Genomic DNA, 27,791 nt, shown 5'->3' with positions numbered 1-27,791 from the left:
CACACGGAAGGCCATTTATGACAAGCCCAGGTAACCTCATACTCAGTGGTAGAAAGCTGAAAGTTTTTCCTCTAAGATCTAGAACAAGACAAAGATGTACGCTCTGGGCACTCCTATTCTAGTCAGAGCGATTAGGCATGAAAAAAGAAATAAAAGGCATCCGAATAAGAAAGGGAGAAGTAAAACTATCTGCAGATAGCATGATCTTATATATGGAGAACCCTAAAGACTATCAAAACAGTGTGAGAGCTCAACAAATCATTCAGGAAAGGTGCAGGGTACAAATCAACACTCAAAAATCAGTAACGTTTCTACTCACTAACAGCAAACTACCAAAAAAAAAAAAAAAAAGAAGAAGACGACGACGACGACGACAACATAGAGAGGGCAACCCCACTTACAGTAACTACAATACAGTAAAATTCTTAGGAGTAAATCTGACATCACGGAGAACAGGAAACTTGGTGCTTTCCCTAAGTCGCCTGTCAGTAAGCTCTTAAATGTTTGGATTGCAGATACAGGGACAGGTGGCCTGACAGCCTCAGCTCGCTTTGGTTGGTTCCTATCTTGCAGTGCCACCAGAGATAGAGGGATCTTTCACCCACTGGTTCACTCCCCAAATAGCTGCAATGACTGGGGCTGGGCTAAAAAACAGCTTTATCCAAGTCTCCCACCTGGGTGCAGGGGCCTAAGTACTTGGATCATACTCCATTGTTTTCCTAGGAGCATTAGCAACGAGCTTGATAGGAAGTGGAGCTGCCAGGACTCAAACCAGTGCCCGAATGCAATGCCAGTGTTGCACATGGTGGCTTAACCCACTATGCCATAATAACCCCCTAAGGGTTAGCATTTTAAAAACTTAATTTTCATATTTGGAAAATGAGATCTATCCACCAGGCACTTCCCAAATGTTTGCCAACAGCCAGGCCTTGGCCAGGGAAGAGTTGGAAGCCGGGAACACAATCCAGGTCTCCCGTGCGGGTGGAAGGGATGCAAGTATTTGAGCTATCCCACACTACCTTCCCACACTGCCTTCTCAGGGTGTATATTAGCACTAAGTTGGAATTGGAAGCAGAGCTGGGATTCAAACCCAGGCACTTCAATAAGGGGCTGAGCCAGGGTAAAGCCTGGGACTCCATCTGGGTCTCCCACATTGGCAGGACCTGAAGTATTTGGGTCATCTTCTGCTGCTTTTCCAGGAAGAGAGCTGGATAGGAAGTGGAGCAGCTGGGACTCGAACCAGAGCCGATATGGGATGCCGGCATTACACGGCCACTTAACCTGCTGTGACACAGCATCGGCTCCAGGATTAACATCTTGACCTGGCGAATTGATCCATGTGGTCTTACCTCTCAGAGCAGAGCATGTTCGAGTTGGCCCCTCTCAAGTTAGCAAGAAGAAAGCAAGAACGGAGGTGACAGAGCCCATGGACAGGGAGAGCCAACTCTTCAAGCATTCCGAATAAACTCTTGGGCCACGAGGGCTACTCCCGCAGAAACCCAGACAGAACCCACCTTGCCTCTCCCCGCATCATAACTGACACACTGAGCCCACTCCTGGGCCGCAGGGCACCAAAGCTTCGTCTTCTTTAGGACTCCTTTGATTTCTCACCGCTGACAAAAAGGATCTTCACAAAGGCTTCCTGCCTGGTCCCTGTGCCCTTTCCTTGCAGCTTCCTGAAGACCCTGGGAGTCAGGTTTTTGGCCAGAGAACAGAGAGCCAAGGAGAAGGGACTATATCTCATGGGTCCCCCACTCCCACCCCCACCCCGGTCCAAGGGGAAAAACGCACTGAGGGCAGGGTGCCCCCAATGCTGCTGCTCAGACAGATCTGAAATGAACATGGGGTCTCATTACAATGCAGGTTCTGATTTAGCGAGCAGGCCTACATTCTGCATTTCTACCAAGTTCCTAAGGGATGCCCAGGGTACCAGTCCACAGACCAAAGTATGTGAATATCAGGGGGCATGAGGAACGCACAGAGCGGGACGCACGGCTCAGGGGGGTTAGAACAAGCTTCAGGGAGGAGGTCTGAGCTGGGCTGTATCACCCGCCTTCAGGGTTTCCTAACAGGGCTCTCCAGCTACATGGAGAGCTCTGTCCTCCCCCTTTTCTGCAGTTTGCAGAGACCTGGTGCACACAGCTCCCCAGGCCTAGCCAGAGACATTCTCTTTCCTTACGCACTTCTCTTAGGAAAGGGAGCTCTCCCTGGGCTAGTTCCTGCCCCTGGCTCTGGCATAGTGCTGCTGTGAAATACAAACTCCCAGGATGGCCCCAGGGGTAACAGATGGACTCTCTCCCTCACTCCAGGCTCTGCTCCCTTAAGCCAGAGGTTTCGGCAGCTCTGTCTGCTACGTGAAGTGAATCGCACCTGATTTATCTGATCCTCACAATTACCCAGAAGTTTAAGTCCCTGCTTGCGCTGCCAGCATCCCACATCTATGTGCCGATTCCAATTCCAGCAGCTCTGCTTCTGATCCAGCTCTCTGCTCATGTGTCTGGGAAGCAGCAGATGACAGCCAAAGTACTTGGGCCTCCTGCCACGTACATGGGAAACCTGGATGGAATTCCAGGTTCCTGGCTTCAGCATGGACCAGCCCTAGCTGTTGCAGCAATTTGGGGGGTGAATCTGCAGATGGAAGCTCTCACTCTGCCTTTGGAATAAACAAATAAATCTTAAAGAACAACAAACAAAAACCACCCAGGAGAGTGTGGACTGTGGTGAACCGAAGAAACTTGCTCAGCTAAAGCTTTCACTTCCTCGTTCCTGCTGGTTGCAGCCACTCAGTAACCAGACTTATTTTTCAAGAACAGTAAAAAAGTAAAGATCATGTCTCTTTTCTAAAAAAAGATGTTTGTTTATCTGAAAGGCAGAGCAACAGAGAGAGGGAAAGAGATCTTGCATCTGCTGGTTCACTCCCCAAATGATGGCCTAAGTACCTGGGTCTCTGCCACTCACATGGGAGACTTGGCTGTTGCAGTCATTTGAGGAGTGAACCAGCAAATAGATCTCTCTCTGGGGCCAACACGGTGGTGTAGCGGATTAAACGGCTGCCTGTGCTGATCCAGTTCCCTGCTAACATGCCTGGGATAGTTGCAGAAGATGGCCCAAGTGTCTGGGCACCTGCTACCCACCTGGGAGAACCGGAAGCAGCTCTAGGCTCATGGCTGTGGCCTGGTATAACCCTGGCTGCTGCACCCGTTCGGTAATGAACTGGCAGATGGAAGATCTCTCTCTGTGACTCTGCCTTTCAAACACATAAATTTTTTTTTTAAAGATTTATTTATTTATTTGAAAGTCAAAATTACAGAGAGGAGAGGCAGAGAGAGAGGTCTTCCATTTGCTGGTTCACTCCCAACTGGCCACAACTGCCAGAGCTGTGCTGATCTAAAGTCAGGAGTCAGGAGCTTCTTCTGGGTCTCCCACATGGGTGCAGGGGCCCAAGGACTTGGGCCATCTTCTACTGCTTTCCCAGGCCATAGCAGAGAGCTGGATTGGAAGAGGAGCAGCCGGGACTAGAACCGTTGCCCATATGGGATGCCCGTGCTTCAGGCCAGGGCGTTAACCCACTGTGCCACAGTGCAGGCCCCTCTTTTTTATTTTTTAAAAAAGCTCTTTCTTCAAGTAAATAAATCTTAACAAATAAAATGGGGCGGGGGGTGGTTGCAGAGCAGTCATCTGCTTTTAGGCGAAGTACACATCTGACAACTGACCTTGGTCCCCACTACTCCTACTGTCCAGTCTCCCTCCCCCATTTCTTTACTAGTCCAGCGCCTCAAGGCTGACAGCTTTCACATCCAGTATGGGGAATTCCGTACTTAAATCTGAGTACCAAACGGCCCACCTATTACCTTAAAATCTTATCTTAGAATTTGTCAAAGGATTAAAATGAAATAGAATACATAATAAAATTGGTTGGTGCAACATTTGGCAAACGGCTCAAGACCCACTATTATTAGGGAGGGTTAGGTCTTTGCTATAAAGCACCAAAGAATAGTTAGTTAATGCCCAGAGGTTACAAGGCATCTGATTTTGGCTTAATGAACGTTTCTGTAACAATGCCAAATGGAGTGAGATAAGCTTGTACGTTCAGCAGACAATAAGGGCTGTTCCTCTAGGGACATGATGAGGTGACTCCTATGCCAAGTAGGAAGTAGCTGGGTCTCTGCTCTTCGACCTACAACTACTTGCACAGGATGGAAAAGTGCACTTTGTACATTAAAAACCAGGTCAGGGCAGGCATTGTGGTACGGCAAGTCAAGCTACCACCTGGCACGCCTGTACCCTGTTATCAGAGTGACTGGTTCAAGTACTGGCTACTTCACTTAAAAAAAAAAAAAAAAGTAAGATGTACTTTATTTATTTAAAAGGAGTTACAGAGACTATTGGGGGGAGGAGGAGGCAGAGAGGGAGAGAATGAATGAGAATGAGAATGAGAATGTTGCATCTACTGGTTCACTCCCCAGATAGCCACAACGGCTGGGCCAGGCTGAAGCCCGGAGCCTACAACTTACTCCGGGTCTCCCATGTGGGAGGCAAGGCCTCAAGTACTTGAGTAATCGGCTACTTCGCAGGGTACACGTTAGCAGTAGGCTGGAATGAAGTGCAGCTGGGACTTGAACACAGGGGCTCCAATGTGACACAGGCATCTTAACTGTGGTGCCAAATGCCTGCCCCATAGCCCTTTTCTACTTTTTTTTTTTTTTTTTCTTCACCAGCAGCCTCACTACCTTTATAAAAATGGGGGCCAGTGTTGTGGTACAGTGGGTTAAGCCTTTGCCCATGATGCCAGTATCCCATTTGAGCTCCGGTTCAAGTTCTGGCTGCTCTACTTCTGATCCAGCTCCCTGCTCACGTGCCTGGGAAAGCAGTGGGAACATGGTCCCAAGTAGTTGGGCCGCTGCCACCCACATGGGAGACATAGATGGAATTCCAGACTCCTGGTTTTGACCCAGCCCAGCCTTGGCCATTGCAGCCATCTGGGGAGTGAACCAACAGATGGCAGATCTCTCTCTCTGTGTAACTCATTCAAATAAAAAATGACCATATAATTTGGTTTGCCCAACACATCATGGTGAGTTTTGCTTTGCAAACACTACAGAAGACAAAGCTTTACACATTACCTCTGGTCTTCACTGTCCAGGTCCAAAGATGTTACAAGTCTTCAGCTCCCCAGCCTACCCTCCCTTTACCAAATGTGTCTAACTTTGGAGGCTGCATCACGGCCCCTGGTCCATTTCTTGAGACCTCATTTTTTCTTCATACACTCATCCCACTGATGATCTCACCCAGCCCCACAACTCTTGACATGCTGTCCAAACAGTGGTTCCCAGATTTCTATCTCCAGCTTAGACACCCTCCTGACCTCCAGATGCCCCTGCGTTGCAATGCCTCCCCAGCAGCTCACCTGCGAGTTAAGCAGACATCTAAGTGTCGTCATAAAGCTGAATCACCTTCCCCCAAATACTCACTTGACCCACAGCCTTCGGAATCTCAGTTGACACATCTGGGATTCTCATTCCCCAGGTGCATAACCTCACAGTAAAAGACTGGAAAGCAGAGCCTGCCCCACCATGTCAGTTACCTAAAAACCAGAGTAGCTCTTGTATTGGGATCAAAGGTAGCAAAAAATCTTTACAATGTTTTCTGAAATATATTTAAAGTTAATTCAAAAGGTCTAGGATGGAGATTTGGACATTTTAATTTGTTTTGAAGTCACATTTTGCAAGCTAAGAAACAGAATCAACCCAAGGCAACCCAGCCTCTGCTAATGTTGGCTGAGTTTGGCCAGCGTTAGCAGAATGGCTTCATATAAGAGGGTAGCAACAGAGTCAGCAACTCTAAAGGGTAACCACTTATCCCTAGTTTTCATGAGGAAGCAGCCAAAAGCTCTCTCTGTAAAGGCATGATATACAAACATTCTGATCCATAAGCACAGAATGCTCCAAATTAAGTCAGCTGACTTACTGGGGAACCAAATCGTAGCTGGTCAAAGGTTGGTAAACAGATACTAAGTGTTTACATTCTGAAAACCTGTTGTCTAAAAAAATTTCTGGCTGCTGTCATTAAGAAAAAAATATGACAGATGGACCTTTCTTGGTATCTGATTTTGCCAAGGTCTTCCACTAGAGCATGAAGACAGAGATAAGTACCAGGGATATGATATCCAGGTATTTAAAAATAAATTATATAGTAGAAGGAAATTAGGCATACTAAATTCTTCCATTGCTACAAGAACAAATTGGATGAAGACTACTGAAAAGAAAAGCTCAACCCTGAAGAGTGGGGGCACAACATTTTCCATTAAAGCACAACCTCGTGCGTTTCCAGGTAACGCTGCTCTTCCTCCACAATCCACGTTCACATGGACAAACTTGTCAGGAGCTTCTGCCAGGGCCAGGAGATGAAAAAGACAGCATGTCCTAATTAGCTAACTGTAAACGCAGTTGGCATTTCTGGAACAGACTCAGGAAACCTGGCCATCGGCTGTTAAACCTCTGCAAGCTGCAGAATGCCTTCTCCCTCAGCCACAGTTTCTCCTCAGCAGCTCAGAGCTGAGTGCGGTCCCACTGTAACTCCTCTGCAGGGATAAGGTGGGTGCTAGTCATCAAAGTCTGGAATGTCATCGTAGGAGTAACCACGGTAGCCTTTGGATGCATAGTAGGCGATGCGCAGGTGGTAAAATCCTGGCAGGAACACCAGAATGCCAATGATCAGCACGGGAATGGCCCGGTCTGCCCCCTGGTGGCAGAAAGAAGCAAATACATCAGTACTGGATGTCCTGGGTACACTCCATGGATTAATATTTTATAATTTTCTGAAAATTTTCATTGGGTAGTACACCAGAAGAAAAGGTTTATATCTCTTTTACTCTTGATCATAAATTGAAGAAAAATGGTTAAGTGTTAAAACTTATAAGGAAGAAAAACTATGCATTCTCATCCTGAGATGTACTTCGGCTTATTCCTCCTGCTCCTTTTTTAAAGTTCATGGTTGTAAACATACCACACTTCATGTCCTGTCTCTTTCATAGCAAGCAATGGCCAGCACCATTATAAGCTCTTCACAGGTTCAGCTGTAATGGTGTGCAATATTCCAATGAAATAGATATACCACAACTTTAGTTAGCCACCTCCAGCCACGCTGCTGGGCATATTAGTTCTTTCGCAGTTTCTGGAATACATTATGTTGCAATACACTTTTTTCCCAATAAATATTTTGTAGACCTATAATTGTAAATATTTATGGGGTACAGAGTGATAATTCAATACATGTACCACAATAAACTTTTGTGATTTTCTTGGCCTTTCAGATTTTCTCTTTTTTTTAAGATTTATTTATTTTAAAGTTATAGGGGGTGGGTAGAGGTCTTTCATCCGTTGGTTCACTCCCCAAATGGCCACAATAGCCAGAGCTGAGCCAATACGAAGCCAGGGGCCAGGAGTTTTTTCCAGGTCTCCCATGTGGGTGCAGGGGTACCAGGACTTGGACCATCCTCCACTGCTTTTCAGGCACATTAGCAGGGAGCTGAATTGGAAGTGGAGCAGTCGGGACTCGAACTGGTACCCACACGGGATGCTGGTGTTACAGGCTGGGGCTTTAACCCACTATGCCACAACGCTGGCCTCAGATTATTTTCTTGGAGTGGATTCCCAAAGCACAATTTACAGGTCAAAGAAAGAGGGCTGTGTTCAGACTCTGTAACAGAAGGGTTCCCATTCTGGGGGTGGGATGGTGTCTAAGAGGGCAGACTGTATTCATCCCTGTATCTACGACTGTGCATAATGAGCAACCGACAGTAAATGCGTTCAAAGAATGCATTTTCCTTTATAAAACTGTCTGCCTTGTTTCCTAGGCATTTAAAAGATGTATACAATTTATTTTCCCTATCTTTGTGATTTTTCTCCATTGATTTTTTAAAAATTATTTATCTGAAAAGCAGAGCTGCAGAGTAATGAGAGAGAGAGGTCTTCCATCTGCTGGTTCACTCCCCAGATGGCTGCAATGGCCAGAGCTGAGCTGATCCGAAGCCAGGAGCCAGGAGATTCTTCCAGGTCTCCCATGTGGGTGCAGGGGCCCACGTACTAGGGCCATCATCTACTGCTTTCCCAGGCCACAGTAGAGAGCTGGATCGGAAGTGGGGCAACTGGGATTCAAACCGGGACCCATATGGGATGCTGGCATTTTTTACCTGCTACACCACAGCACTGGCCCCAACTGTTTTTTTTTTTAAGAACATTTATGTATTTATGTATGTATGTATGTATGTATGTATGTATTTACAGAGATCTTCCACCAACTGGTTAATTCCCCAGACAGCCCTGAGCTTCAGCGCCTCCCACGTGGGTGGCAGGGACCCAAACACTTGGACCTCTGCTGCTTTTCCCAGGCCATTAGCAAGGAGGTCAATCAGAAGTGGGGCAACTGGGACTTGAACTGGCACCCATATGGGACACTGGCTTCGCAGGCAGCAGGGTTACCTGCTATGACATGATGCTGGCTCCTCTCCACTGTTTTTAAGTTTAGGAAGACTTCCTTATCCAAAGATTTAAATCCAATTTAAAAAATCTTTTAGTAAGGATATTTAAACAATGTAGATTAATACATTACCTAATCATTATAGTTTTGACTGCTTCATCCACAAACAGAAAAAGGAGTATTTACTTCACATGGTTATGGTAAAAACCAAATGAGGTAAGACATGGAAAGCAAGAGGTTCCAGGTGGTGCAAAATGACTCAAAACATAAAAGTTTACAACAGAGGGAAGAGAATTTAAACAGACTCCTTTGGGTCAAAGACAACGTGAACATTAGAAAGATTAAGTCTGCGAGTCACAATCAACATACTTGAGGCTGGTTCAAAGAATTTTACATTTTCTGCTGCTTTGTATCTTTGGCATGATTTTAACTGCACATCCCTAATATAGTCTAAGAATTAAAAGAACTGCAGAGAAAACTAATAGTGCATTCAGCCTTCTTATATGCAGCAATACTACTGCTGCTTTTTTTGTTTGTTTTTAGCTTTTTTTAAAGATTACTTATTTGAAAGTCAGAGTTACAGAGAGAAGTAGAGACAGAGAGAGAGAATCTTCCATCTGCTGGTTCACTCTCCAAATGGCTGCAACTGCCAGGGCTGAATCAGGCCAAAGCCAGAACCTTCTTGATCTCCTAGGTGGATGCAGGGGCTCAAGTACTTAGGCCATCCTCTGCTGCTTTCCCAGGCATATTAGCAGGGAACTGGATGGGAAGTGGAGCAGCCAGGATTCGAATGAGTGCCCACATAGGATGCCTGCACTAGACACTAGTTTAACCTACTGTGCCACAGCGCTGGCCCCGATGCTGTTATTTGGAAGCTATTGTATATGTAATGTGGAATAGGCAAGTAATTCTATGGATAGTATTAGCATTGACATATATAAAACAAAACAAAAAATATAAAATCGGGGCAGGAATTTGGCCCAGTGGTTAAGAGGCCCATGTCCTGTACCAGAGTTTAAAACCTGCCCCCTGGTCCTGACTCTGGCTTCCTACTAACACAAACCATTTGAGGCTGGGGCGGGGGCAGGGGGTACCGCAAATAATTTGAGTTCAACCACACATGTAGGAGATGTGGACTGAATTCGTGCTCCCGGCTCTGGCCCTGCCCCAGCTAACATGGGCATTTGGGAGAGTGAACCAGGGGATAAGTGCTGTTTCTTTAAATAAATAAGTAAATAAATAAAATTTTTAACTATAAAACCATAAACATTTTAGGGGCTAGTATTATGGCACAGTAGGTTAAGCTGCCGCCTGCAACGTCAGCTCCCATATTGGAGTGCCAGTTCAAGTCCTGGCTACTCTGCTTCCAATCCAGCTCCCTGCCTTCCCGGGAAGGCAGATGATGGCCAAGGTGCTTGGGCCCCTGCCACCCACGTGGGAGACCTGGATAGAGGCCTTGACTCCTGGCTTCAGCTTGGCCCAGCCCTAGCTGTGGTGAAAATGAGGAATGAAATCAGCGGAGGGGAGCTTGCTTGGTCTCTGTCTCTCCTCTCTCTGATGCCCTGCCTTTCAAATAAATAAGTAAACAAACAGATACTTGAAAAAACTTTAAAAATTCCCAATCTTTAAGCTGCATTTGAAATGTGGATATGAAAGTACTTTCCCTGTTTCCTAAAGGACATCTATTTTCTGTCAGTGAAAACTCCTAGAAACACTAACAATCTAACAGCAATGAGCACCATTAATGCCCAGGCTGTGATCTGCAAATCTGAATTCCAATGGAAAGACAGCATGGCTGTCTCTAAGGAGCAATGGCTCTCCTATCAGGAGCAGGATGCATGGGGGTGGGCCTGAAGATAAACTGCTGATTTAGGAAGCCTGGAAGTTATGAAAGGATGCAGGTTTTAAGACCCAGTTTGCCTACCTGCTACCACCTACTTCACAGGAACAACGGGAGAAATTTATTGCTCGAAGGAAGAAAAACATGTTTTGTAACCAGAGAACAAGACATAAGAAAATCTTTTCGGGGCCGGTGCCATGGCTCACTTGGTTAATCCTCCGCCTGCGGCACCAGCATCCAATATGGGCATCGGGTTCTAGTCCTGGTTGCTCCTCTTCCAGTCCAGCTCTCTGCTGTGGCCCAGGAAGGCAGTGGAGGATGGCCCAAGTGATTGGGCCATGCACCCGTGTGGGAGACCAAGAAGAAGCATCTGGCTCCTGGCTTCAGATTGGCACAGCGCCGGCCGTAGTGCCCATTTGGGGAGTGAACCAATGGAAGGAAGACCTTTCTCTCTGTCTCTCTCACTGTCTATAACTCTACCTGTCAAATAAAAAAAAAAAAGACAATCTTTTCTTTGGCTGTACTAAATATAAATATGAAACACTAGCGCTCTGGCTGCTACTTGATGGCCCTCAGACCTCAGCCCTATTGGACTGAGCACGTACCCCTTTGCTGATGTAGCCTGAGAGCAGGAGAGAGCCAATGATAATCAGAAAGGCGCCGATCAGGAACAGCACGGTGGCGAGAGCGATGGCCTTATATGGGATCTTAGGAGGGCTTTTCTTAAACTGAAAGAAAAACAAAAACAAAAAAGACAATTATCTGAGAACAATATGGAATTATGAAGGTTAAACATTTGAAAGCAGAGAGGATAATTAAGAACCAAACTGGAGGCCGGCGCCATGGCTCAACAGGCTAATCCTCCGCCTTGCGGCGCCGGCACCCCAGGTTCTAGTCCCAGTGGGGGCACCAGATTCTGTCCCGGTTGCCCCTCTTCCAGGCCAGCTCTCTGCTGTGGCCCGGGAGTGCAGTGGAGGATGGCCCAAGTGCTTGGGCCCTGCACCCCATGGGAGACCAGGAGAAGCTTCTGGCTCCTGGCTTCGGATCAACGCGGTGCGCCGGCCGCAGCGGCCATTGGAGGGTGAACCAACGGCAAAGGAAGACCTTTCTCTCTGTCTCTCTCTCTCTCACTGTCCACTCTGCCTGTCAAAAAAATAAATAAATAAAATAAAAAGAACCAAACTGGATGCTGCTTTTGTCGTGCAGGATGTCCTACCACTCAGGGCAGCTCTGGGAGAGAAAGGGACAGGCAGGAGACGAACCTCTAGTTGTTGCTGTAACAGCCACTCAAAGGAGTCCAGCTAGAATGTCACCCTTTCCAGTTCTAATCGCATTCCATGGACCATTTATTGTAGCACAAGAAACTTTTTTTTTTTATGCAAAAGCAAAAGCTACTTGATGTTCATTTGGTCACCAGATATATTTATTAAGTGCCTGGTACATGGATTGTGTACCATTAAATGGACATTTAAGAATGAACACTGTGCTACGGAGAAGAAAATTCATGGTTTCCAGAGTTCAAAATTAAGTTAGCACACAAAGATTTCAGAAATGGGCAAGGAACCTGCCTTATGAACAAGCTTAAGTCAAGGTTAAGATTCAGAGACAAACTTCCTGAGGTTTGGCTCATGGTTCCATCTGACCTAACTGGCTGGAAGCTATTCAGATCTATTTTTTCCTCTCCTTCAAGTGCAGGTCCACACAGTACAAAGAATAATTTATTTATACTTAAAAGGATATGTTCCTGTGACTTCCTTTTTAGTCCTAGTTCTACCTACAATATTCTGTCCTAAGAAGAAGTGGGCAAAAAGAGATGCTATTTATTTTATAAATAATGCTCATGGAAGGATACAAACTTACAAATATGCATTGTTTTACTTACTGTTTGTCACAAAGAATACCTTTAATAAATTGGATCGCATGACATCAGGAAAGAAGGAAGATCCCCACAATCTGCTGGCTTTAGCAGTTAGTTTCTCCCTTAAAAGATGAACTGACTTTGACTAAAGTATAGACAGACATGATCTTTAAAAAAAATCCACTTAATAAAACATAAGCTGCTTATTTTTTGATAAATTAAATAAAATTAGCAACTATAGGGCTCTGGAATTACAACTATAAATTGTGAGAAATGGATAATAATGGAATCGGTTTCAAAGTGCCCTTCTGTGAGCTGTGGCTGCCAAGATCTCAGAGCTGAGCTGCTTCTGCGGCTCCCTCTATAGTCCTGGGAGTTAGCAAAACCTCCACATGGGAGGTCTTCCTGGTAACTCAAAAGAAACAGGCAGCCAGCTCTGTCAGCCCCCTTTCTGCATTTACCTGAAGGTCAATGTAGCCATCGTCGGTGCTGGAGAGCCTGGAGTATTTCACTTTACTACTGGGGATTCCAGCAGCCAGGTTGGTGCGAGATGGCATCATAACACACTGACACGGCTACGGTCTGCAAACAAACAAAAAGCGCTATTGTCGGAGAAATGCATGCTGGGGCACTGTGGCCAGTGAGTTCTGGGCTACTCAGCCACAGCAGCAATTCAGGTTTTACTGCTCTTCCAGTCTGACACCCCTCAGATCCCCTGTCATTCTCATTACATATCTACTCTGGGCGAGAAATTCACCAAGAGTCAGGCCACCGCTTGTCTGGTGCCAGCTCATTTTTCTCCTCCTCATTTTTCTAAAGTCAGCAGGCGGAAGAGGTGTCATGAATCTGGGTGGACCTCACATCCAGGTCCACACTTTCAACCACCCTGCTACAGCCTGACCCATCCCGAGCCTGCTTAGGAGGATGGACCCAAGTGATTTTCCTGACTGGCAGGGAGGCAGGAAAGGATGGGAATAAAATATGCTCACATCAGCACGTTGCCTATTTCTCCGGGACCACGCACCATCCTTTTAAAGCAGCGGATTTGTGAAGCTTTGTTGCCAATCTGGACAAGCTCCTGGCTATCAGTACTATTTCAGTGCCTTCAGATATGACTGACTCTCTGCCCCCACCTTGCACACTGAACGACTTATTTTTCAAATTATGTTTGTAGCTACCAAAAAAATATATTAAAAAACTGTTTTATTGTTCAAAATACTCAAAGCACATAGTTATGGAATCATGGGTATTTTATCACCAGTTTGAGAAACAGGGGATATGATTTTAAAACACTGATTTTATTCTTATAAATTTATAATGTGTATTCTTTACCTCCATAAAGTGATAAACTTATATGAACAATGTAATTAAACCTATTTTGACCTCAAAGCTACTTTTATTCTGAAAGTAAAAATATATCTTTAAAGAGAGAAAATTAAGCATTTCAATAAAGGTGACATTAAAAAAAAAAAAACACCAAACATAAAGACTGACCTTTCTCTGGTGTATGAAGCACCATCATCATCATAGTAACGACAATACTTACTCAGTCTTGGTTAGGTGCCAGGCACCGTTTGAAGTGTTTTACACATACTTAATTCTGAAAATCAGCAGGCTGCTTTAAATGGCTTATAAGACAATGTAAAATAATTAGCATTGTGGGGAAAAAAAAAATTTGTGCTACGTGTTCATGTCTCTCTATCAATGACATCCTGGTCCAGAAACCAAGTATTGAGAAAATCAGAGTAATACTAACCTATATGCTTTTCTAGAAGGGTCAGCTCTAACTGCATTCGTTTTTAGTGTTTTCAAACCAATTACGTGATAGTCTAGGCTCAGTTTTACAAGACTGAGTTCAAACGACTGGCGTGTGGGTTATAACTGATTGGAGTGTGTCTTTACTCGTACACCCATAACAGTATTTCAGAAGCTCGCACAGCGCGAGGGAGGGGAGCACGGATTCGGAAACAGCAGCACCGCACTGTGAAACTCTGTCCGGGTTTCGGCAGGCTCGTCGCCGGCCCCGCCGCAGCCCCGCACCCCCTCCGCACCCGGCCGCTCTCACAATCACCGAGGCATCACTAAAGCGACCCGCACTACGCGCTCCTACAGCCGCTACTTTCCTGCTCGTCTCCAGACCTTACCAGGGAGAGAAACAAGAACGGAGGCGAATTTGGTCGTAAAACAAACAAAACCGGATTCTGGGACGAGGCCAGGCAGGCCCGGGCGGGGAACACGCCCCACGCCAGGGGCTCAGGGCTTGATTTCGGCCTGGAGCGCAGGCTGGGCCACGCCGACGGAAGGGCGCTTCCGTTCCCGCCCCGCCGCACGCACGCCTTACCGGAGCGCCGCGCCGGGCCGCCCGCGCGCTGGGAGCTCGCCCACGGTCGGCAGCCGAGGCGCCCCAGGCCGCATGGCACTGCCCACCTAACGGCCTCCCCGCCCGCTCCGCCAGAGCGCCAGCGCCCCGCCGGAAGTGGGCGCGCCGGAAGTGGCGTCACCAGGAGCGACGTCTCTCACGCCGCTTCCTGAGCGCTCCCGAGCTCGCTTGGCGCTTCCCGTGGGGTTTCGGGAGGCGGCGCAACCAGAGCCCGTCGTCGTCCACCCACGCTGGGGCGGACGGGTGGATACCTGGAGGGCCCCGGCCCACCTGGGTCATAGTCGGATGCAGGGCGAGCGCAGTGCGCGGGGCCTTCCCTGGCCCACCTGGACCCGACGGCGTCCCCGGCAGCCGGAAGTCGAGCCTGCCGCGCCCTCTGGATGGACAGTCTCCACCCACTGCCCAGGGCCCTGTCCTTCCAGCCGGACGCGCAGACCTGGGCGGTGTCCGCCCCACTGCTGGTTACAGACGCACGTCTTGTGAATCAGCTTCTTCTGGCCGTCACGGGCCTTGTCCAGTAGGTCTGTCCATAGGGACGCTGTGCAGCATGAGCTGAGCAGCTTTTTAGAAAGATTAAAGTGTGATTTACACACAGTAAGTAATATTCCTGACGATTGTAGTTCTGTCCGCGTCACCGGCCTAGATAAAATATTCCCATCACCCAGGGGTCCCTTTGTAGCCAACCTGCCCACCCCCAGGCACGCAGTAGGTAATGGACACTAACTACAGAGTGGAGTTCTAAGGTAGTAAACTGGGACTCACTACGACTAAGTAAGCCATTTAACCCACCAGAGCGGACTGTGGAAAGGACTGTAATGAGAAAGTTACCCTCTGTATGGGGTATGTCAGTGAACTCCCAGCACTGGGCAAGTTTGACAGCTGTCCACAACCACAGGCCTTTTCACTTCTCTGGGTTGAATCCCACACCCATGAATTGAAGCCATCTCCAGCCCTCAAGTAAAGTCCCTAACAAGGCTACTCCTAGCAGAAGTTTGCATACACCTGGGGCTCCATCAGACCAAAGCTTCCAAGACACCTGTAGTTCAGTTAAGAATTTAGTAGGGGGCAGGTGTTGTGGACCAGTGGATTAAGCTACCACCTGAGACACCAGCATCTCAAGTGTGGGTTCAAGTCCCAGCTGCTCCACTTCTGATCCAGCTCCCTGATAATAATGTGCCAGGGAAAGTAGAAGATGGGCCAAGTATTTGGGTCCCTGCCACCTATGAGGAAGCCATGGATGGACTTTCAGACTTTCAGGCTGCTGGCTTCAGCATTTTAGGGAGTAAACTAGCATATGGGAGATCTAACTCAAATCTTTAAAGAAAAAAAAGGTCTAATTTTAAAATATTAGGACACTTGCAAATGGTAGTTTCAAATGAAGGCACTGCTGTGTGGCATTTGAAATTTAGATAACTTTATTTAAATTGAAAATTATTAAAACTGCATTTAAAGAACGTTGTTATAAAAATCACGAGTATTTCTAAGTAAGGCAGAAGTATTCCTAGGTTAACAAGACCAGATTTAACTTTGGACTTTATTCTTTAAACAAATTGTAGACAATGGGGGGAAACAGGTTATTTACAGAAAACAGTATCTACATATGTACTCAGAAAGGTACAAATTTGGTGAAAGACTTCAGTACACACTGGCATCTCCGAAGCAGTTCTCAGAGCTTCGTTTTACTTCCTTGGATTTAATGCCTAAGATCCTTCTTCATCCTCGATCTTGGGGGCCAAATAATACTTTAAATGTCCCATGTCAGCAATTTTATACTCAACAACTGAAAAACAACAGGAAGAGTTAATTACATGCAGTACTACATGTTACCCACAAATCAAGGTTCAAATGTATTCTTACCAAGGGGTACATCTGCAGACATACTGAGCGTTACTGTAGGAGAAAGCGGAGTGGCTTTTGTAAAGAAGTTTAGGTACCTCAGTGCAAAAGTTAGCTGCACTGGCTCATTCATCTCTATGGCAACCTGTAAGAGAAAAATGAATCATTAAACAAGTTGCAATCTTAGTTTATAGTATACATTTAAAAGTAATTTTTATTGGTCACTTCGGAAGGCGCTACGAAACGAAGTCTGTTAAGTTAAATCAAAAGAATGTAGTATTTAGCCATCTTATATGAACTGTATTTTAGTTGACCATTTCAGAGGATATGGGAAAGGTTGTCTTTGAAAACTGATTAAAAACTTTAACTCTGCAAACCCTACCTAGGACAGTGACTATTGGCGACTGTCAACATCACAAAATGATGTCCAGACACCTTGTGCCGCCACTAGGACACTAGGACCACTTATGAAGTACTCATGTTCTCCTATCCCCGAAACAAGACCACAACCCGAATAGCATCAAGCCTCTACAGCTGTTACCAGTGTAGAGCAAACACTAAAGTGTTTAAGTTGAACACATATGGAAGCAATCTGCAAGATCCAGAACTGGAAAGTTCTGCGACCAGTTTCTTCAACAGAAAAGGGAACCAGGAGGTTGAAAGGAATTTAAGAGGTATAACAGCCAATTTAAAATGTATGAACTCTACTGAAATGTCTTACAATTTTGAAAACACTGGCAGGAGTTTGGAATATAATTCAAGACAGATGTTTTAGATATTTAATCTAGGTTTTAACACCTTCATTTAAACTAAGGAAGGACTATGCAGGCAAGGGACAAGAAAATACTTAACATTTACTGTAACCTTAAAATGCCAGACATTGTGCTAAGCACTTAGAATATGGCAAAGATTAAAATAATCCCAGAAGATCTTTAATTGTTGAGAGTTTACTTGCTAGCCTGAGCATGTTAGTTTAATTTTAGTTGACCATATTAGCTCAAACATTTCAAAAATGCTTAAAAACCCGATTTCTCTACCTTTAAAATGGGTTACAATAGCAGCTACAACACATGTAACCATTACATATTAGCTTTATAAGAGCTGATACTAGCTAGACTTTTACCAACCACTGAACTGTCCTGTGTACATTTGGCAGAAACAATGAACATCTCCAGAAGCCTAGGGGACAGATGCCTACTTTCCGAATCTTATCTTTTGGGAATTCCGATTTTAAACCCACAAAGCCACAGTTCAGTGCATTCCCTTTTCAGATGATTCTACTGGATAGCACTTAGATGTGGGCAGTTTAATTCCACTTCCTGCATACTTAGTAAAGGGTAAGTTTATTTTGGTGTAGTTTTTTCATAATACACATTTTCCATAAAATTTTGAAGATCCCTTAATGGGATCACTTGCAGATTTAAAATAGTAGCAATATTTTCAATTTTCACAAGTAAGCTGGAACGCATTTTTATCCATTTTTACCTTTCATAATTAACGTAATTTGTTGGACAACATTACAATTCTCTTCAAAATATTTGAGAAATGCTAAATCTAACTTTACTACTTACAGCTTCCTCTTCTTTATCAACATTGCTCGTTTGTGACAACTTAATGTTTCCATTTCCCAGTTCTCCACTGGCGGAAAACTTCACCCCATCTTTTGCACAGGATATTACAACAGCATCTCCAATATGGCTGAGGTCTCGGCATATACGTGCAAATTCACCAGAAGGCATTTTTACTACACAGCTGTACTCTTGTTCCTATAAAACAAACTTAAACGTTAACTGCTGGAAATCTGACATCCTCGCTCTTAAGCAAATGTCTAAACTCAGATTTCAGGTTTTTCTGATTTCTTTAAAACATTACTAGGGACCAGTATTGTGGCACAGCAGGTTAAACTCATTTGCAGACACAGGCAGCCCATACTGTAATGCCAATTCAAATACAAGCTGCCCCATTTCTGATGCAGCTTCCTGCTAATGTACCTGGGAAAGCAGCAAACCATGACCCAAGTGTTTGGGCCCCTTTTACCCATGTGGGAGACCTAGAGGGAATGCCAGGTTCCTGGTTTTGGCTTGGGCCAGGCCTAGGTATTGCAGCCATTTAGGGAGTGAACTAGTGGATGAAAGATCTCTTTTCATCTGTTTGCTGCTTTGCTTCTCAAATCTAATTAAAAAATGGTTACTATGTGACTCACACTCCAACTAGAAGTATGGCATAATAATCATACAAGAACCTCTTAATGATGCTCCAGAGCCCAATCAAGAGGATATTAGGGTTTCGCACAGTAATGATGGTGCAGACTTTAAAAAAACAGCGAAGAAAACACATTAGGCATTTTACATTTTAAACATTCCCAACAGCTGTTCTCATTTAATGGTGAAAAGCCCACCCTTAATTAAAAAAAGACGCACAGAGGCTAATGCAAGTAAGCACTCCACAGCAAAAAATGAATTCACCCCACAATCAGTTTTAGGCTGCTACAGTTTAGTAAAATGACAATTGTCATACAAAAATACAAATCTTGCTTTGAAAAAAAAATCTACGGATATATAGGCAGTAGGCCTTAGGTTACATTAACACATCTTAAGTAACTCTGATGACTACGTGCAATCAGAAGCTGATACTCACTGGAATTCCAAGCTGTTCAACATCTAAGTCCATTAATTTCATTTCATAGTCTGAAACTTTCTCTTGATCTACGAAAAGAAAGCAAATGTTACTCAAGAAAAATGTTTTATAATCATGATGTAAATTTTAACGACCATCACAAAAAAACATTTAAAATTCTCACAGCTTTGAGAATTTCAAGAGTGAGATTTTAGTTCCCTGTAGCATAACTCAGTACAAGGTTATGACTTACTTGGTGCTTCAAATACTAGCGCCAAGGTGTCCGCATTATCTTCAGCCCTCAGTGTAATGATGTCTTCGTTGCCGGCACATTTTAGGATTTTGGACATGCTACAACACAGAAGATACGGTTTGCAATCAACACCATCTGCTCTGAATCTAGATTCTTAGATTCCGAGAGCAATCAGGAGCTACCATGCCCACCCCTCAGGCTGTGTGATGGACAGGTGAGGGGAAACTGGCTGGAGGCTGGGTTCAGGGGTCCAGCACCGTTCAGGAAGGCAGCCTGGTCCTACTGATACTTTACACCGGAACACACCAGCAATTTCAGCTCTGGGTGTAACACATAAAGGGCGGTATTTTGTGCACTGTAAATCCTTCCAGTGGGTTTAGTAAATTAGTGGGCCATGACGACCGTTATTAAGTGAGCTAACAAACCTGAAACATGCCGCATGCACTAGGAGTTATTTCTCTCGAGTCTTTTAAAACTTAACCGTATACACGGACCAGGCAGGGAGCAATCAGGAAGTTGAAAGCCGATGCCCCGGAGAAATGTCCCCAGCACCAATCCAGGAGTTTAGGATTCTCAGTGCGACCGTGTAATAAAGACCCAGAAACATCATGTGGCCCAAAATGGTGACACAGAGCCACACGTTCCCACGAGGGCACGTCACAACGCGGTGCGAGTCAACCACGACCACAGGTTTCCCCATTCAGGGCTGCAGAGCGCTCCGCGACAGGCGTTTTCCCGCCACCACTCGCTTTTGTGACGTTGGCGCGGAAAAGAGCCGGTTCGCGCGGCGGCCAGCGCGGGCTTTTCGGAACCGCGCGCTCCCCAGGGTCCCGCCTCCCGCCGTGGCAGGCCAATGAGAAGGCGCCGGTGGCCCACCCCAGCCAATGAGGGCCCGCCTCGGAGGTGCTCCCGCCAAGAGCCGGGGATGGCGGTGGGCCAGAGCCCCGGGCTTACCTGGTGAGGTTCACGCCCATGGCCAGGTTGCGGTCGCAGCGGTACGTGTCGAAGCCCTCGGAGCGCAGGGTGAGCTGCACCAGGGAGACGTGGGACGAGTCCATGCTCTGCAGGTTCACGCCGCCCGAGCTGATGTCCCAGCAGGCCTCGTTGATGAGATCCTTGAGTGCCTCCAGCACCTTCTTCAGGATGGAGCCCTGGACCAGCCGTGCCTCAAACATGGTGGCGGGGTCGCAGTGTCGCGGCTGCAGGCGAGTAGACGGAGAAAGTTCTGGCTGAAACTTCTTCACGAGGCTCAGGACGAGCGGGCGAATACAGCGGCGTGTGCCCAAGGCCCCCGAAAGACGACGACTGACTCGCAGCGCCAGCTACCGTTTAATGCCACCGCGTCTGTAAGCGCGCGCTCTCCGCCCCTGCGCCCCAAGTTAAGGCGTCACGACGCTTCCCCGCCCACCGGCTGGGCGGAAGGGATCCCGAGGACCAATCGTGTTCCTGCTCCGCGCAAAGCCCGCCCTCGAAAGGCAGTCATTGGAGGCTGCTGAAGCGGGGGCGGGGTAGGTGCACAGCGCGCCTTCGGAGGCCGACTGGGTGACGCACTGCCAGCCGCCCCGCGTTTTTTTTAGTTCCTGGGGCGGACGCCAGACATGTCCGGGCGACGAAGCGCCGGGTGACCGTCGAGCTTGGGGCGCTGTGTTGGTTTCTAAGCCTCTCGCTTTAAGGGGAGAATCACTGGCTCCCAGCACACACACATCAAGATCATATAATCTCTCAATTGTTTACTGTCTACAGTTTTCTACACTTTCTTCTATAAAAAGATATTTAAAAAGAAATACGTTCACGTTCCAACAGAGTATGTCACGTACATCTTTTCGGTATTTGCTTAATAAAGGTTCCGTGACGTCCCATGTATGCTACCTAATGACCAATTTCTGTTATTAAGAACACCTTTGGGCCGGCGCCGCGGCTCAATAGGCTAATCCTCCGCCTTGCGGTGCCGGCACATCGGGTTCTAGTCCTGGTCGGGGCACCGGATTCTGTCCTGGTTGCCCCTCTTCCAGGCCAGTTCTCTGCTGTGGCCAGGGAGTGCAGTGGAGGATGGCCCAAGTCCTTGGGCCCTGCACCCCATGGGAGACCTGGAGAAGCACCTGGCTCCTGCCATCGGATCAGTGCGGTGTGCCAGCAGCAGCGCGCCAGCCGCAGCAGCTATTGGAGGGTGAACCAACGGCAAAGGAAGACCTTTCTCTCTGTCCCTCTCTCACTGTCCACTCTGCCTATCAAAAAAAAAAAAAAAAAAAAAAGCCACCTTTGGGCATTTGGGTGCTTTTGTGAGTTCAACTCCCTGAAGTAGCAGTGGTGAATGAAGAGTATACTCACTTAGATCTTAGATAACTTACTAGTTGGCCTCTAAAGATCGTGTGTGTAAGCGTGCTCATTTCCTTTGTTTTCTTGACTACAGATACTGAAAGTCTTATTTTTAAATCGGTGCTCAGTTGTGTGAAAAGTTCAGTTGTTACAGATCGGTATCTTTCAAATGCTTGTATTTCTTGACGATTGTGTGTGTGTGTGTGTGTTTAAGATTTACTTATTTGAAAGGCAGAGTTATAGAGAGGCAGAGGCTGAGAGAGAGAGGTCTTCCATCCGCTGATTCATTCCCCAGATGGCCACAACGGCTGGAGCTCCGCCAATCCAAAGCCAGGAGCCAGGAGCTTCTGGGTCTCCCACACCAGTGCAGGGGCCCAAGGACTTGGACCATCTTTTACTACCTTCCCAGGCCATAGCAGAGAACAGTATCGGAAGTGGAGCAGCCAGGACTCAAGCTAGTGCCCATATGGGATGCCGGCACTGCAGGCCACAGCTTTACCCCCTTTACCACTGCTCTGGCCCCGGATAGAAGATTTTATCTTAGGGGCCGATGCTGTAGCATAGTGAGTAAAGCCGCTGCCTGCAGTGCTGGCATCCCATATGGGCATCCCATCCTGGCTGCTCCACTTCTGATCCAGCTTTCTGCTATGGCCCTGAAAAGCAGTGGAAGATGGCCCCAAATTCCTGGGCCCACGCACCTACATGGAAGACCTGAAAGAAGCTCCTGGCTCCTGGCTGTGTATTGGCCAGGCTCGGGATTGACCGAGCTCCAGCTGCTTGCGGCCATTTGCGGAGTAAATCAGTGGATGGAAGACCTCTCTCTCTCTTTCTCCCTGCCTCTGTATCACTCTGACTTTCAAGTAAATGAAAGAATATTGAAAAAAATTATCTGGGGCAAAGATTTTGAAATCCATGTATGTCTGGGATCCTCAAAAAGCTTATGGAAAGTGTGTAGCATGTATTTCCATTTTTGCACCAAGATATATTTTAATATCATTTTGCATGAACTTTACTTACAGATTTATTTGAAAGACAGAATGACACAAATGAACACATTCAGATCTTCCATCCGCTGGTTCACTTCCTCAATGCATACACTAGCCAGGAGCTTGGTACTGCATCCAGGTCTCCCATGTGGATAGTAGGTACGCAACAACCTGGACCATCAGCTGGATCAAAAGCAGGGAAGACAGGGCTTAAACTGGCATTCCAATATGGGCTGCAGGCATCTCAAGCCACGGCTTAGCCTGCTGGGTCACAGCGCCCACACCCCCATGGGCTTTCTGAAGCACCCTCATCTATGAGAACATATCCCTTGCTCGTTTCTCTTGGACTTTTTTTTTTTTTTAACAGCATTTCTCCTTAGAAGCTTTGAATATCTACCTGTAGAATTCTTTAGCTTGCGGTTACCTACCTAGGTGTGGGTTTAGTTATCTTTATTTATTTTCATTGCATTTGAAAGGCAGAGAGACAGAGACCTTCCATCCGCCTGGACCGGGCCAGACTGAAGCCAGGGGCCAGGAACTTAATCTGAATCTCCCGCATTGGTGGTAGGGTCCCAACTGCTTTAACCATCTTCTGCTGCCTCCCAGGATGCATGCGCAGGAAACTAGAGTGAAAGTGGAGTAACTGGGTTTGAACAGGGACCTGATTAGGGACATGTGGTTTTGGTTTAAGTGGCAGCTTAACCCACTGTACTACAACTTTTCACCCTTGGATTTATTTTTACTTATTCTGTTCAAAGCACTGAAAATTCATTTATTTCTTCAAGTCTAGAATATTCTTAGCCATTAAGACGTGAAATATCGTCTTTTCCTACTCTGTACTCTTCCCCTGGAATTTCTATTAGGCATATCTATTTGAGATTTCATCAATTGTAAAATGTATTGTTATTTTATGTAGCATAGCACAAGAAAGAAAATAGCACCTTTAAATGATCATATAATACCTTGTTGATTAGAATTTCTATTTTATAATTGCAAAAGATCTTTGTGGGCCGGCGCTGTGGCTTACCAGGCTAATCTTCCGCCTTGCGGCACCGGCACACCAGTCAGGGCACCGGATTCTATCCCGGTTGCCCCTCTTCCAGGCCAGCTCTCTGCTATGGCCCGGGAAGGCAGTGGAGGATGGCCCAAGTCCTTGGGCCCTGCACCCACATGGGAGAAGCACCTAGCTCCTGGCTTCGGATCAGCGAGATGCGCTGGCCGCAGCGGCCATTGGAGGGTGAACCAACGGCAAAAAGGAAGACCTTTCTCTCTGTCTCTCTCTCTCTCACTATCCACTCTGCCTGTCAAAAAAAAAAAAATCTTTGTGGATGTTAAAAACATTTTTATCCTATATTACTCTTGCGCCTATATTTAAAAATATATAAACAAAATCGAGTTAGGCATTCCTACTATTTCTCCACCTTCAGAGTTTCCTACTCAGTTGCTGACATTGCTGCTTTTCCATATAATGCTGTATTCTGTCTACTTATGGGCTGTGTTGATGATGCAGTGTTTCCAAGGCTGCTCCTCTATTGTGTCTGGAATTTCTCCCAAGCCTTGTAAGTTTCGACGCTGGCACTTTCTTGCTTTATGAGTGGCTTTCCTTTCTCACCCATCTCAGCACAAAAACATAATCCAGTCTCATCTGTTTGGGGATATTTCTCTTTTTTGGGTCTTTTATAGTTTCAGCTTCTCTCAAAAGATGGTTCTTTTTTTTTTTTTTTTTTTGCTTCACTAATAACAAATGTGTAAGTTCTGCTACTCATTTTCAGAGTGCTACTCTTTGCTTACCTAATAGCATTTCAATTTAATGCTAAATCACAGTGTAATCGGTTTGAAAACATTTTAAATGGCAGTTAAGTTCCGCCCATGTAAGAATGTTTCCTATAGAATTATTAATAATTCTAAAATTGGAAGCTTTCAAGTCTAGCAAAATTCGCTTTGGAAGGTAAATTATAGTAAATCTGTAAGACGGAATGCTACATGACTTTTAAAATAGCACTTCATGGGGTGCAGTGGGTTAACGCTCTGGTCTGAAGTGCTGGCATCCCATATGGGCGCCGGTTCAGGTCCCAGCTGCTCCTCTTCCGATTCAGCTCTCTGCTATGGCCTGGGATAGCAGAAGATGGCCCAAGTCCTTGGGTCCCTGCACCCACATGGTAGACCCGGAAGAAGCTCCTGGCTCCTGGCTTCAGATCAGTGCAGCTCCTGCTGTTGTGGCCATCTGGGGAGTGAACCAGCAGATGGAAGATCTCTCTGTCTCTCTCTGTGTAACTCTGTCTTGGTTATATCTTAGACACATTTGGGAAAATTAAGAAAAAAAAGAGGAGAAGAAGAAACTTATCCCCACTCAGGCCTCATCTCCAGAAATTCTTCTTTGCTTATTCTGGTAGGTTCTCTCCATTAGCACACCTTAGAAGCTGCCCAGGTAATGCTAATGAGCAATCAGGACTAAAAAAAAAAAAAAAAAAAAAATCAGGACTGAGACCTGAGACACACTCTCACAGCATGTGTGATTAATAGTTCTGCTTATAGCCACTTGTGCCCTCACGGAGACTATTAGTGCTTTGAAAAAAGACCTTTGCTTGTTAGAGGATACAGACATAGTTTAGATGGAATGACTAATGATGTAAAAAGTAAGTTCACAGGAGTGCAGCTTTGCATTATTCGGAGTTTACAAATTTTGACAATTCCGCATATCCCAGTCCCAATTCTATTTTGTTTGTCATCTCATGAAACTGAGTCAGAAGAGAACATTTGTCAGACTAAGAAGCAGAAAGGCAAATGAGGGATAAACCTGTTTTTGACAGTCCTTTAACAAATTCTTTTTTTGTTTAAAGAATTGCTCATTGACAATTCTCTACAGAAGGGAAATGACTATTCGGGGAATTGAAGAATTTCCATGCCATTTGTACTATTTACTGCAGTTTTCAAGGATCAAGATGAGGGGCAGTGTTTTAATTATAGAATAATTGCAGCAATAGCTGCCTGCTTAGACTGAACCTGCAGTCAGCCTGCATATTCTGGGGGATTAGGAATCCCACGTTAGTGACCCTGTTAACCAACATAGCATCTAAAACCAATGGAACCAACTAAGGAGTGTAATGAAAAGAAATTGCTGTCCCAACCCTGGAAGAAATGACCCTAGAAGACAGAGTTCATGTAAGGAGCAGCAGGGAAGATCAGGTAGACAGGAGGTGCAAAGTGATGGAAAGCAACAAAATTCTTATTTGGGCACGAGGTGGAGGGAGATTTTTAAATTTTACTCTACAGTTGAGGGAGAGGTCTTAGAGCTGATCTAAAAGTCCATCAGCATGGCTTTCAGACATGTCTGAGTACCTGATCCCTGCTGTTCAGACACTGACTTCAGGGATGTACTTGTTCTGAACTCGGCCTTGGAGGGCTGAGCGTGAGGAAGGTCACCCGGGTCCGTTTGAGGTCATTGTCCTTCGTGGCAATCACACAGGCATTCTGACTTTGGTTTAGGCTGGATTTGAAAGGAGACAGCTGAGCTTCTGAAACGGCTCTCAGGCTCACTCACTCCCACGTGAGCTTTCACAGTGAGGTGCGGCTCTGGACACTAACACCTCCACCTGTTCCAGAAGATGAACTTCCAGGGCCTGCAGCTGATAAACCTTGCTTCATTTACTCAAGAGGCAACCTGGGGGCTGGTGATGCGGCATAGTGGATAAAGCTGCCGCCTGCAGTATCCGGCTGCTACACTTCTGATCCAGCTCTCTGCTATGGCCTGGGAAAGCAGTAGAAGATGGCTCAAGTGCTTGGGCCCCTGCACCCATGTGGGAGACCTGGAAGAAGCTCCTGACGCCTGGCTTTGGACAGGTGCAGCTCTGGCCATTGCAGACATCTGGAGAGCGAACCATCAGATGGAAGACCTTTCTCTCTCTCTCATTCAGCCTCTGCCTCTCTGTAACTCTTCCTTTCAAATAAATCTTAAAAAAAAAAAAAAGCAGCCAACTGGTCTCCAGGTCGGGAAGTGGTCACCGGCATTGGTCAAAGTGGTGGTCACAGGGTTTTCAGATTAAAGGAGTTTTCAAATTACCATCAGTATGTTTACTTTTATCAATAACGAAAGACCAAATAGGACTCAAAAAGCAAAGCTTTCTTGTAATAAATTATGGCCCAAAGGGAGTGGTATCTGTTTCAAAACAAACAAAACAAAACTGAAGTGTTTGTGCAATGTCGTTAAATAGGAAACAGGGTTCAGAGTTCAGTGCTCCTTCCAATCTATTTAGACTGTTACGGGGACATGCAAATATGCTCTTAGAGAAATCAGGAATATCTGATGCCCTTTTCTCACTCCTTTCCCCAAAACGCACAGCTTGGGCCAAAACTGGTGATGGGAAGTAGCAGCGCCTCTGTGTGCAGGAGGTGTCTCCCCGTGTTAGATTCCAACATGGTGAAGGGTGGTTATCCTAGCTTTGCACCCCTGACGCGGCAGTGACTCGGAGGCACTGAAGGTAGTGCTGGAACAGAGGCAGCCGTGAGTCCGGCCAGGCCATAGGCAGTACAGGGCAGCAAGCTGGTTAAAGGGGAGGCTCGGTGATAAGACATCTCCGCGTTCCGATTCTTGCTAGCTCGTTGCTGCCTAGCCGTGGGTCTGTCAGCGAAGTCACTTTCCCCTTAGGAGCTTCACACCCATTCAACAAGCAGTCGGGACGCGCACTAGAGCAGCTAAACAACCAAAGCGACTCCTCCGCTCCGTGCGTGGTTGCTGGAGACCGCTTGGGGAAGCCACGCAGACCCAAGTTTCCTTATCACGTGATTCCCTCCTTCTAGGCTGGTTGGCCGACCTGGGCTCTCCAATTAAGGCCGCACAAATGTCCACAGGTGTGAAAAGGAAGAGCCCTGGCCATTGAAGACCCGAAGCCGAGGGCCATGAGTACCACACGCGCGAGAGCCCTGGGCGGCGCCTCTAGCCCTCAGCAACCCGTTACCTTCCGGACCCCGGGCGTCCCGCCAGTCAACCACGGTCAGGAGGCCGCTCCCATTGGCTGATCTCGCTCGGAAACGCACGCCTCTTCCCGCCCCCTCACGCTGCCACCCAACGCGCGCCTCTCCGCTCCGCTCGGCTCCGCCCCTCGGCCCTGCCTCCCTGGCATATTCGCACCATTGGTGGATTTCGCCGGCTGTGATGGCGGCAGTGCGCGTGCGCGCTCACTCCGAACCCTCTTCCCGGGAGGAGGAGCGAGCCAGCCGGGGCAGGGGCA

General features: G+C 46.5%; 2 protein-coding genes across 5 annotated transcripts; both read right to left on the bottom strand.

Moving 5' to 3' along the window:
- Positions 1–5,685: 5,685 nt before the first annotated feature.
- Positions 5,686–14,917, bottom strand: TMEM230 (transmembrane protein 230). 4 transcript variants are annotated; one of them, XM_062203901.1, is made up of 4 exons: positions 14,827–14,917; positions 12,638–12,758; positions 10,924–11,046; positions 5,686–6,741 (listed from the first exon to the last, which is right to left on the bottom strand). In XM_062203901.1, the coding sequence occupies exons 2-4, from the start codon at positions 12,734–12,736 to the stop codon at positions 6,601–6,603; spliced, it is 363 nt and encodes a 120-aa protein (XP_062059885.1). In that variant the 5' UTR covers positions 12,737–12,758; positions 14,827–14,917; the 3' UTR covers positions 5,686–6,600. The 4 variants fall into 4 exon arrangements, with proteins under 4 accessions (XP_062059885.1, XP_062059884.1, XP_062059883.1 ...); XM_062203900.1 differs by lacking the exon at positions 14,827–14,917 and adding an exon at positions 14,518–14,631; XM_062203899.1 differs by lacking the exon at positions 14,827–14,917 and adding an exon at positions 14,321–14,501.
- Positions 14,918–15,951: 1,034 nt separating this feature from the next.
- On the bottom strand, positions 15,952–20,623 carry PCNA (proliferating cell nuclear antigen). The gene is made up of 6 exons (XM_062203898.1): positions 20,216–20,623; positions 19,262–19,359; positions 19,030–19,097; positions 17,964–18,158; positions 16,414–16,537; positions 15,952–16,336 (listed from the first exon to the last, which is right to left on the bottom strand). Exons 1-6 carry the CDS (start codon positions 20,434–20,436, stop codon positions 16,257–16,259), a joined length of 786 nt encoding a protein of 261 aa, XP_062059882.1. The 5' UTR covers positions 20,437–20,623; the 3' UTR covers positions 15,952–16,256.
- Between the last annotated feature and the right edge of the window lie 7,168 nt (positions 20,624–27,791).

Source organism: Lepus europaeus, chromosome 10, assembly GCF_033115175.1.
Source record: "Lepus europaeus isolate LE1 chromosome 10, mLepTim1.pri, whole genome shotgun sequence".
Lineage (NCBI taxonomy): Eukaryota > Metazoa > Chordata > Mammalia > Lagomorpha > Leporidae > Lepus > Lepus europaeus.
Note: the sequence above shows the minus strand (reverse complement) of the source record. Positions and strands in the feature narration are given on the sequence as shown.

Bases quoted from the DNA above. Each gene is read 5' to 3' on its own strand.
- TMEM230 (XM_062203901.1), bottom strand. From the start codon at position 12,736: ATGATGCCATCTCGCACCAACCTGGCTGCTGGAATCCCCAGTAGTAAA. The intron at 11,047-12,637 runs GTAAATGCAGAA...TTTTTCTTTCAG, and splicing joins ATGGCTACATTGACCTTCAG to TTTAAGAAAAGCCCTCCTAA. The intron at 6,742-10,923 runs GTACGTGCTCAG...TTCTGCCACCAG, and splicing joins CAGGCTACATCAGCAAAGGG to GGGGCAGACCGGGCCATTCC.
- PCNA (XM_062203898.1), bottom strand. From the start codon at position 20,436: ATGTTTGAGGCACGGCTGGTCCAGGGCTCCATCCTGAAGAAGGTGCTG. The intron at 19,360-20,215 runs GTAAGCCCGGGG...TCTGTGTTGTAG, and splicing joins ATGGGCGTGAACCTCACCAG to CATGTCCAAAATCCTAAAAT. The intron at 18,159-19,029 runs GTGAGTATCAGC...TTTGTTTTATAG, and splicing joins TTGAACAGCTTGGAATTCCA to GAACAAGAGTACAGCTGTGT.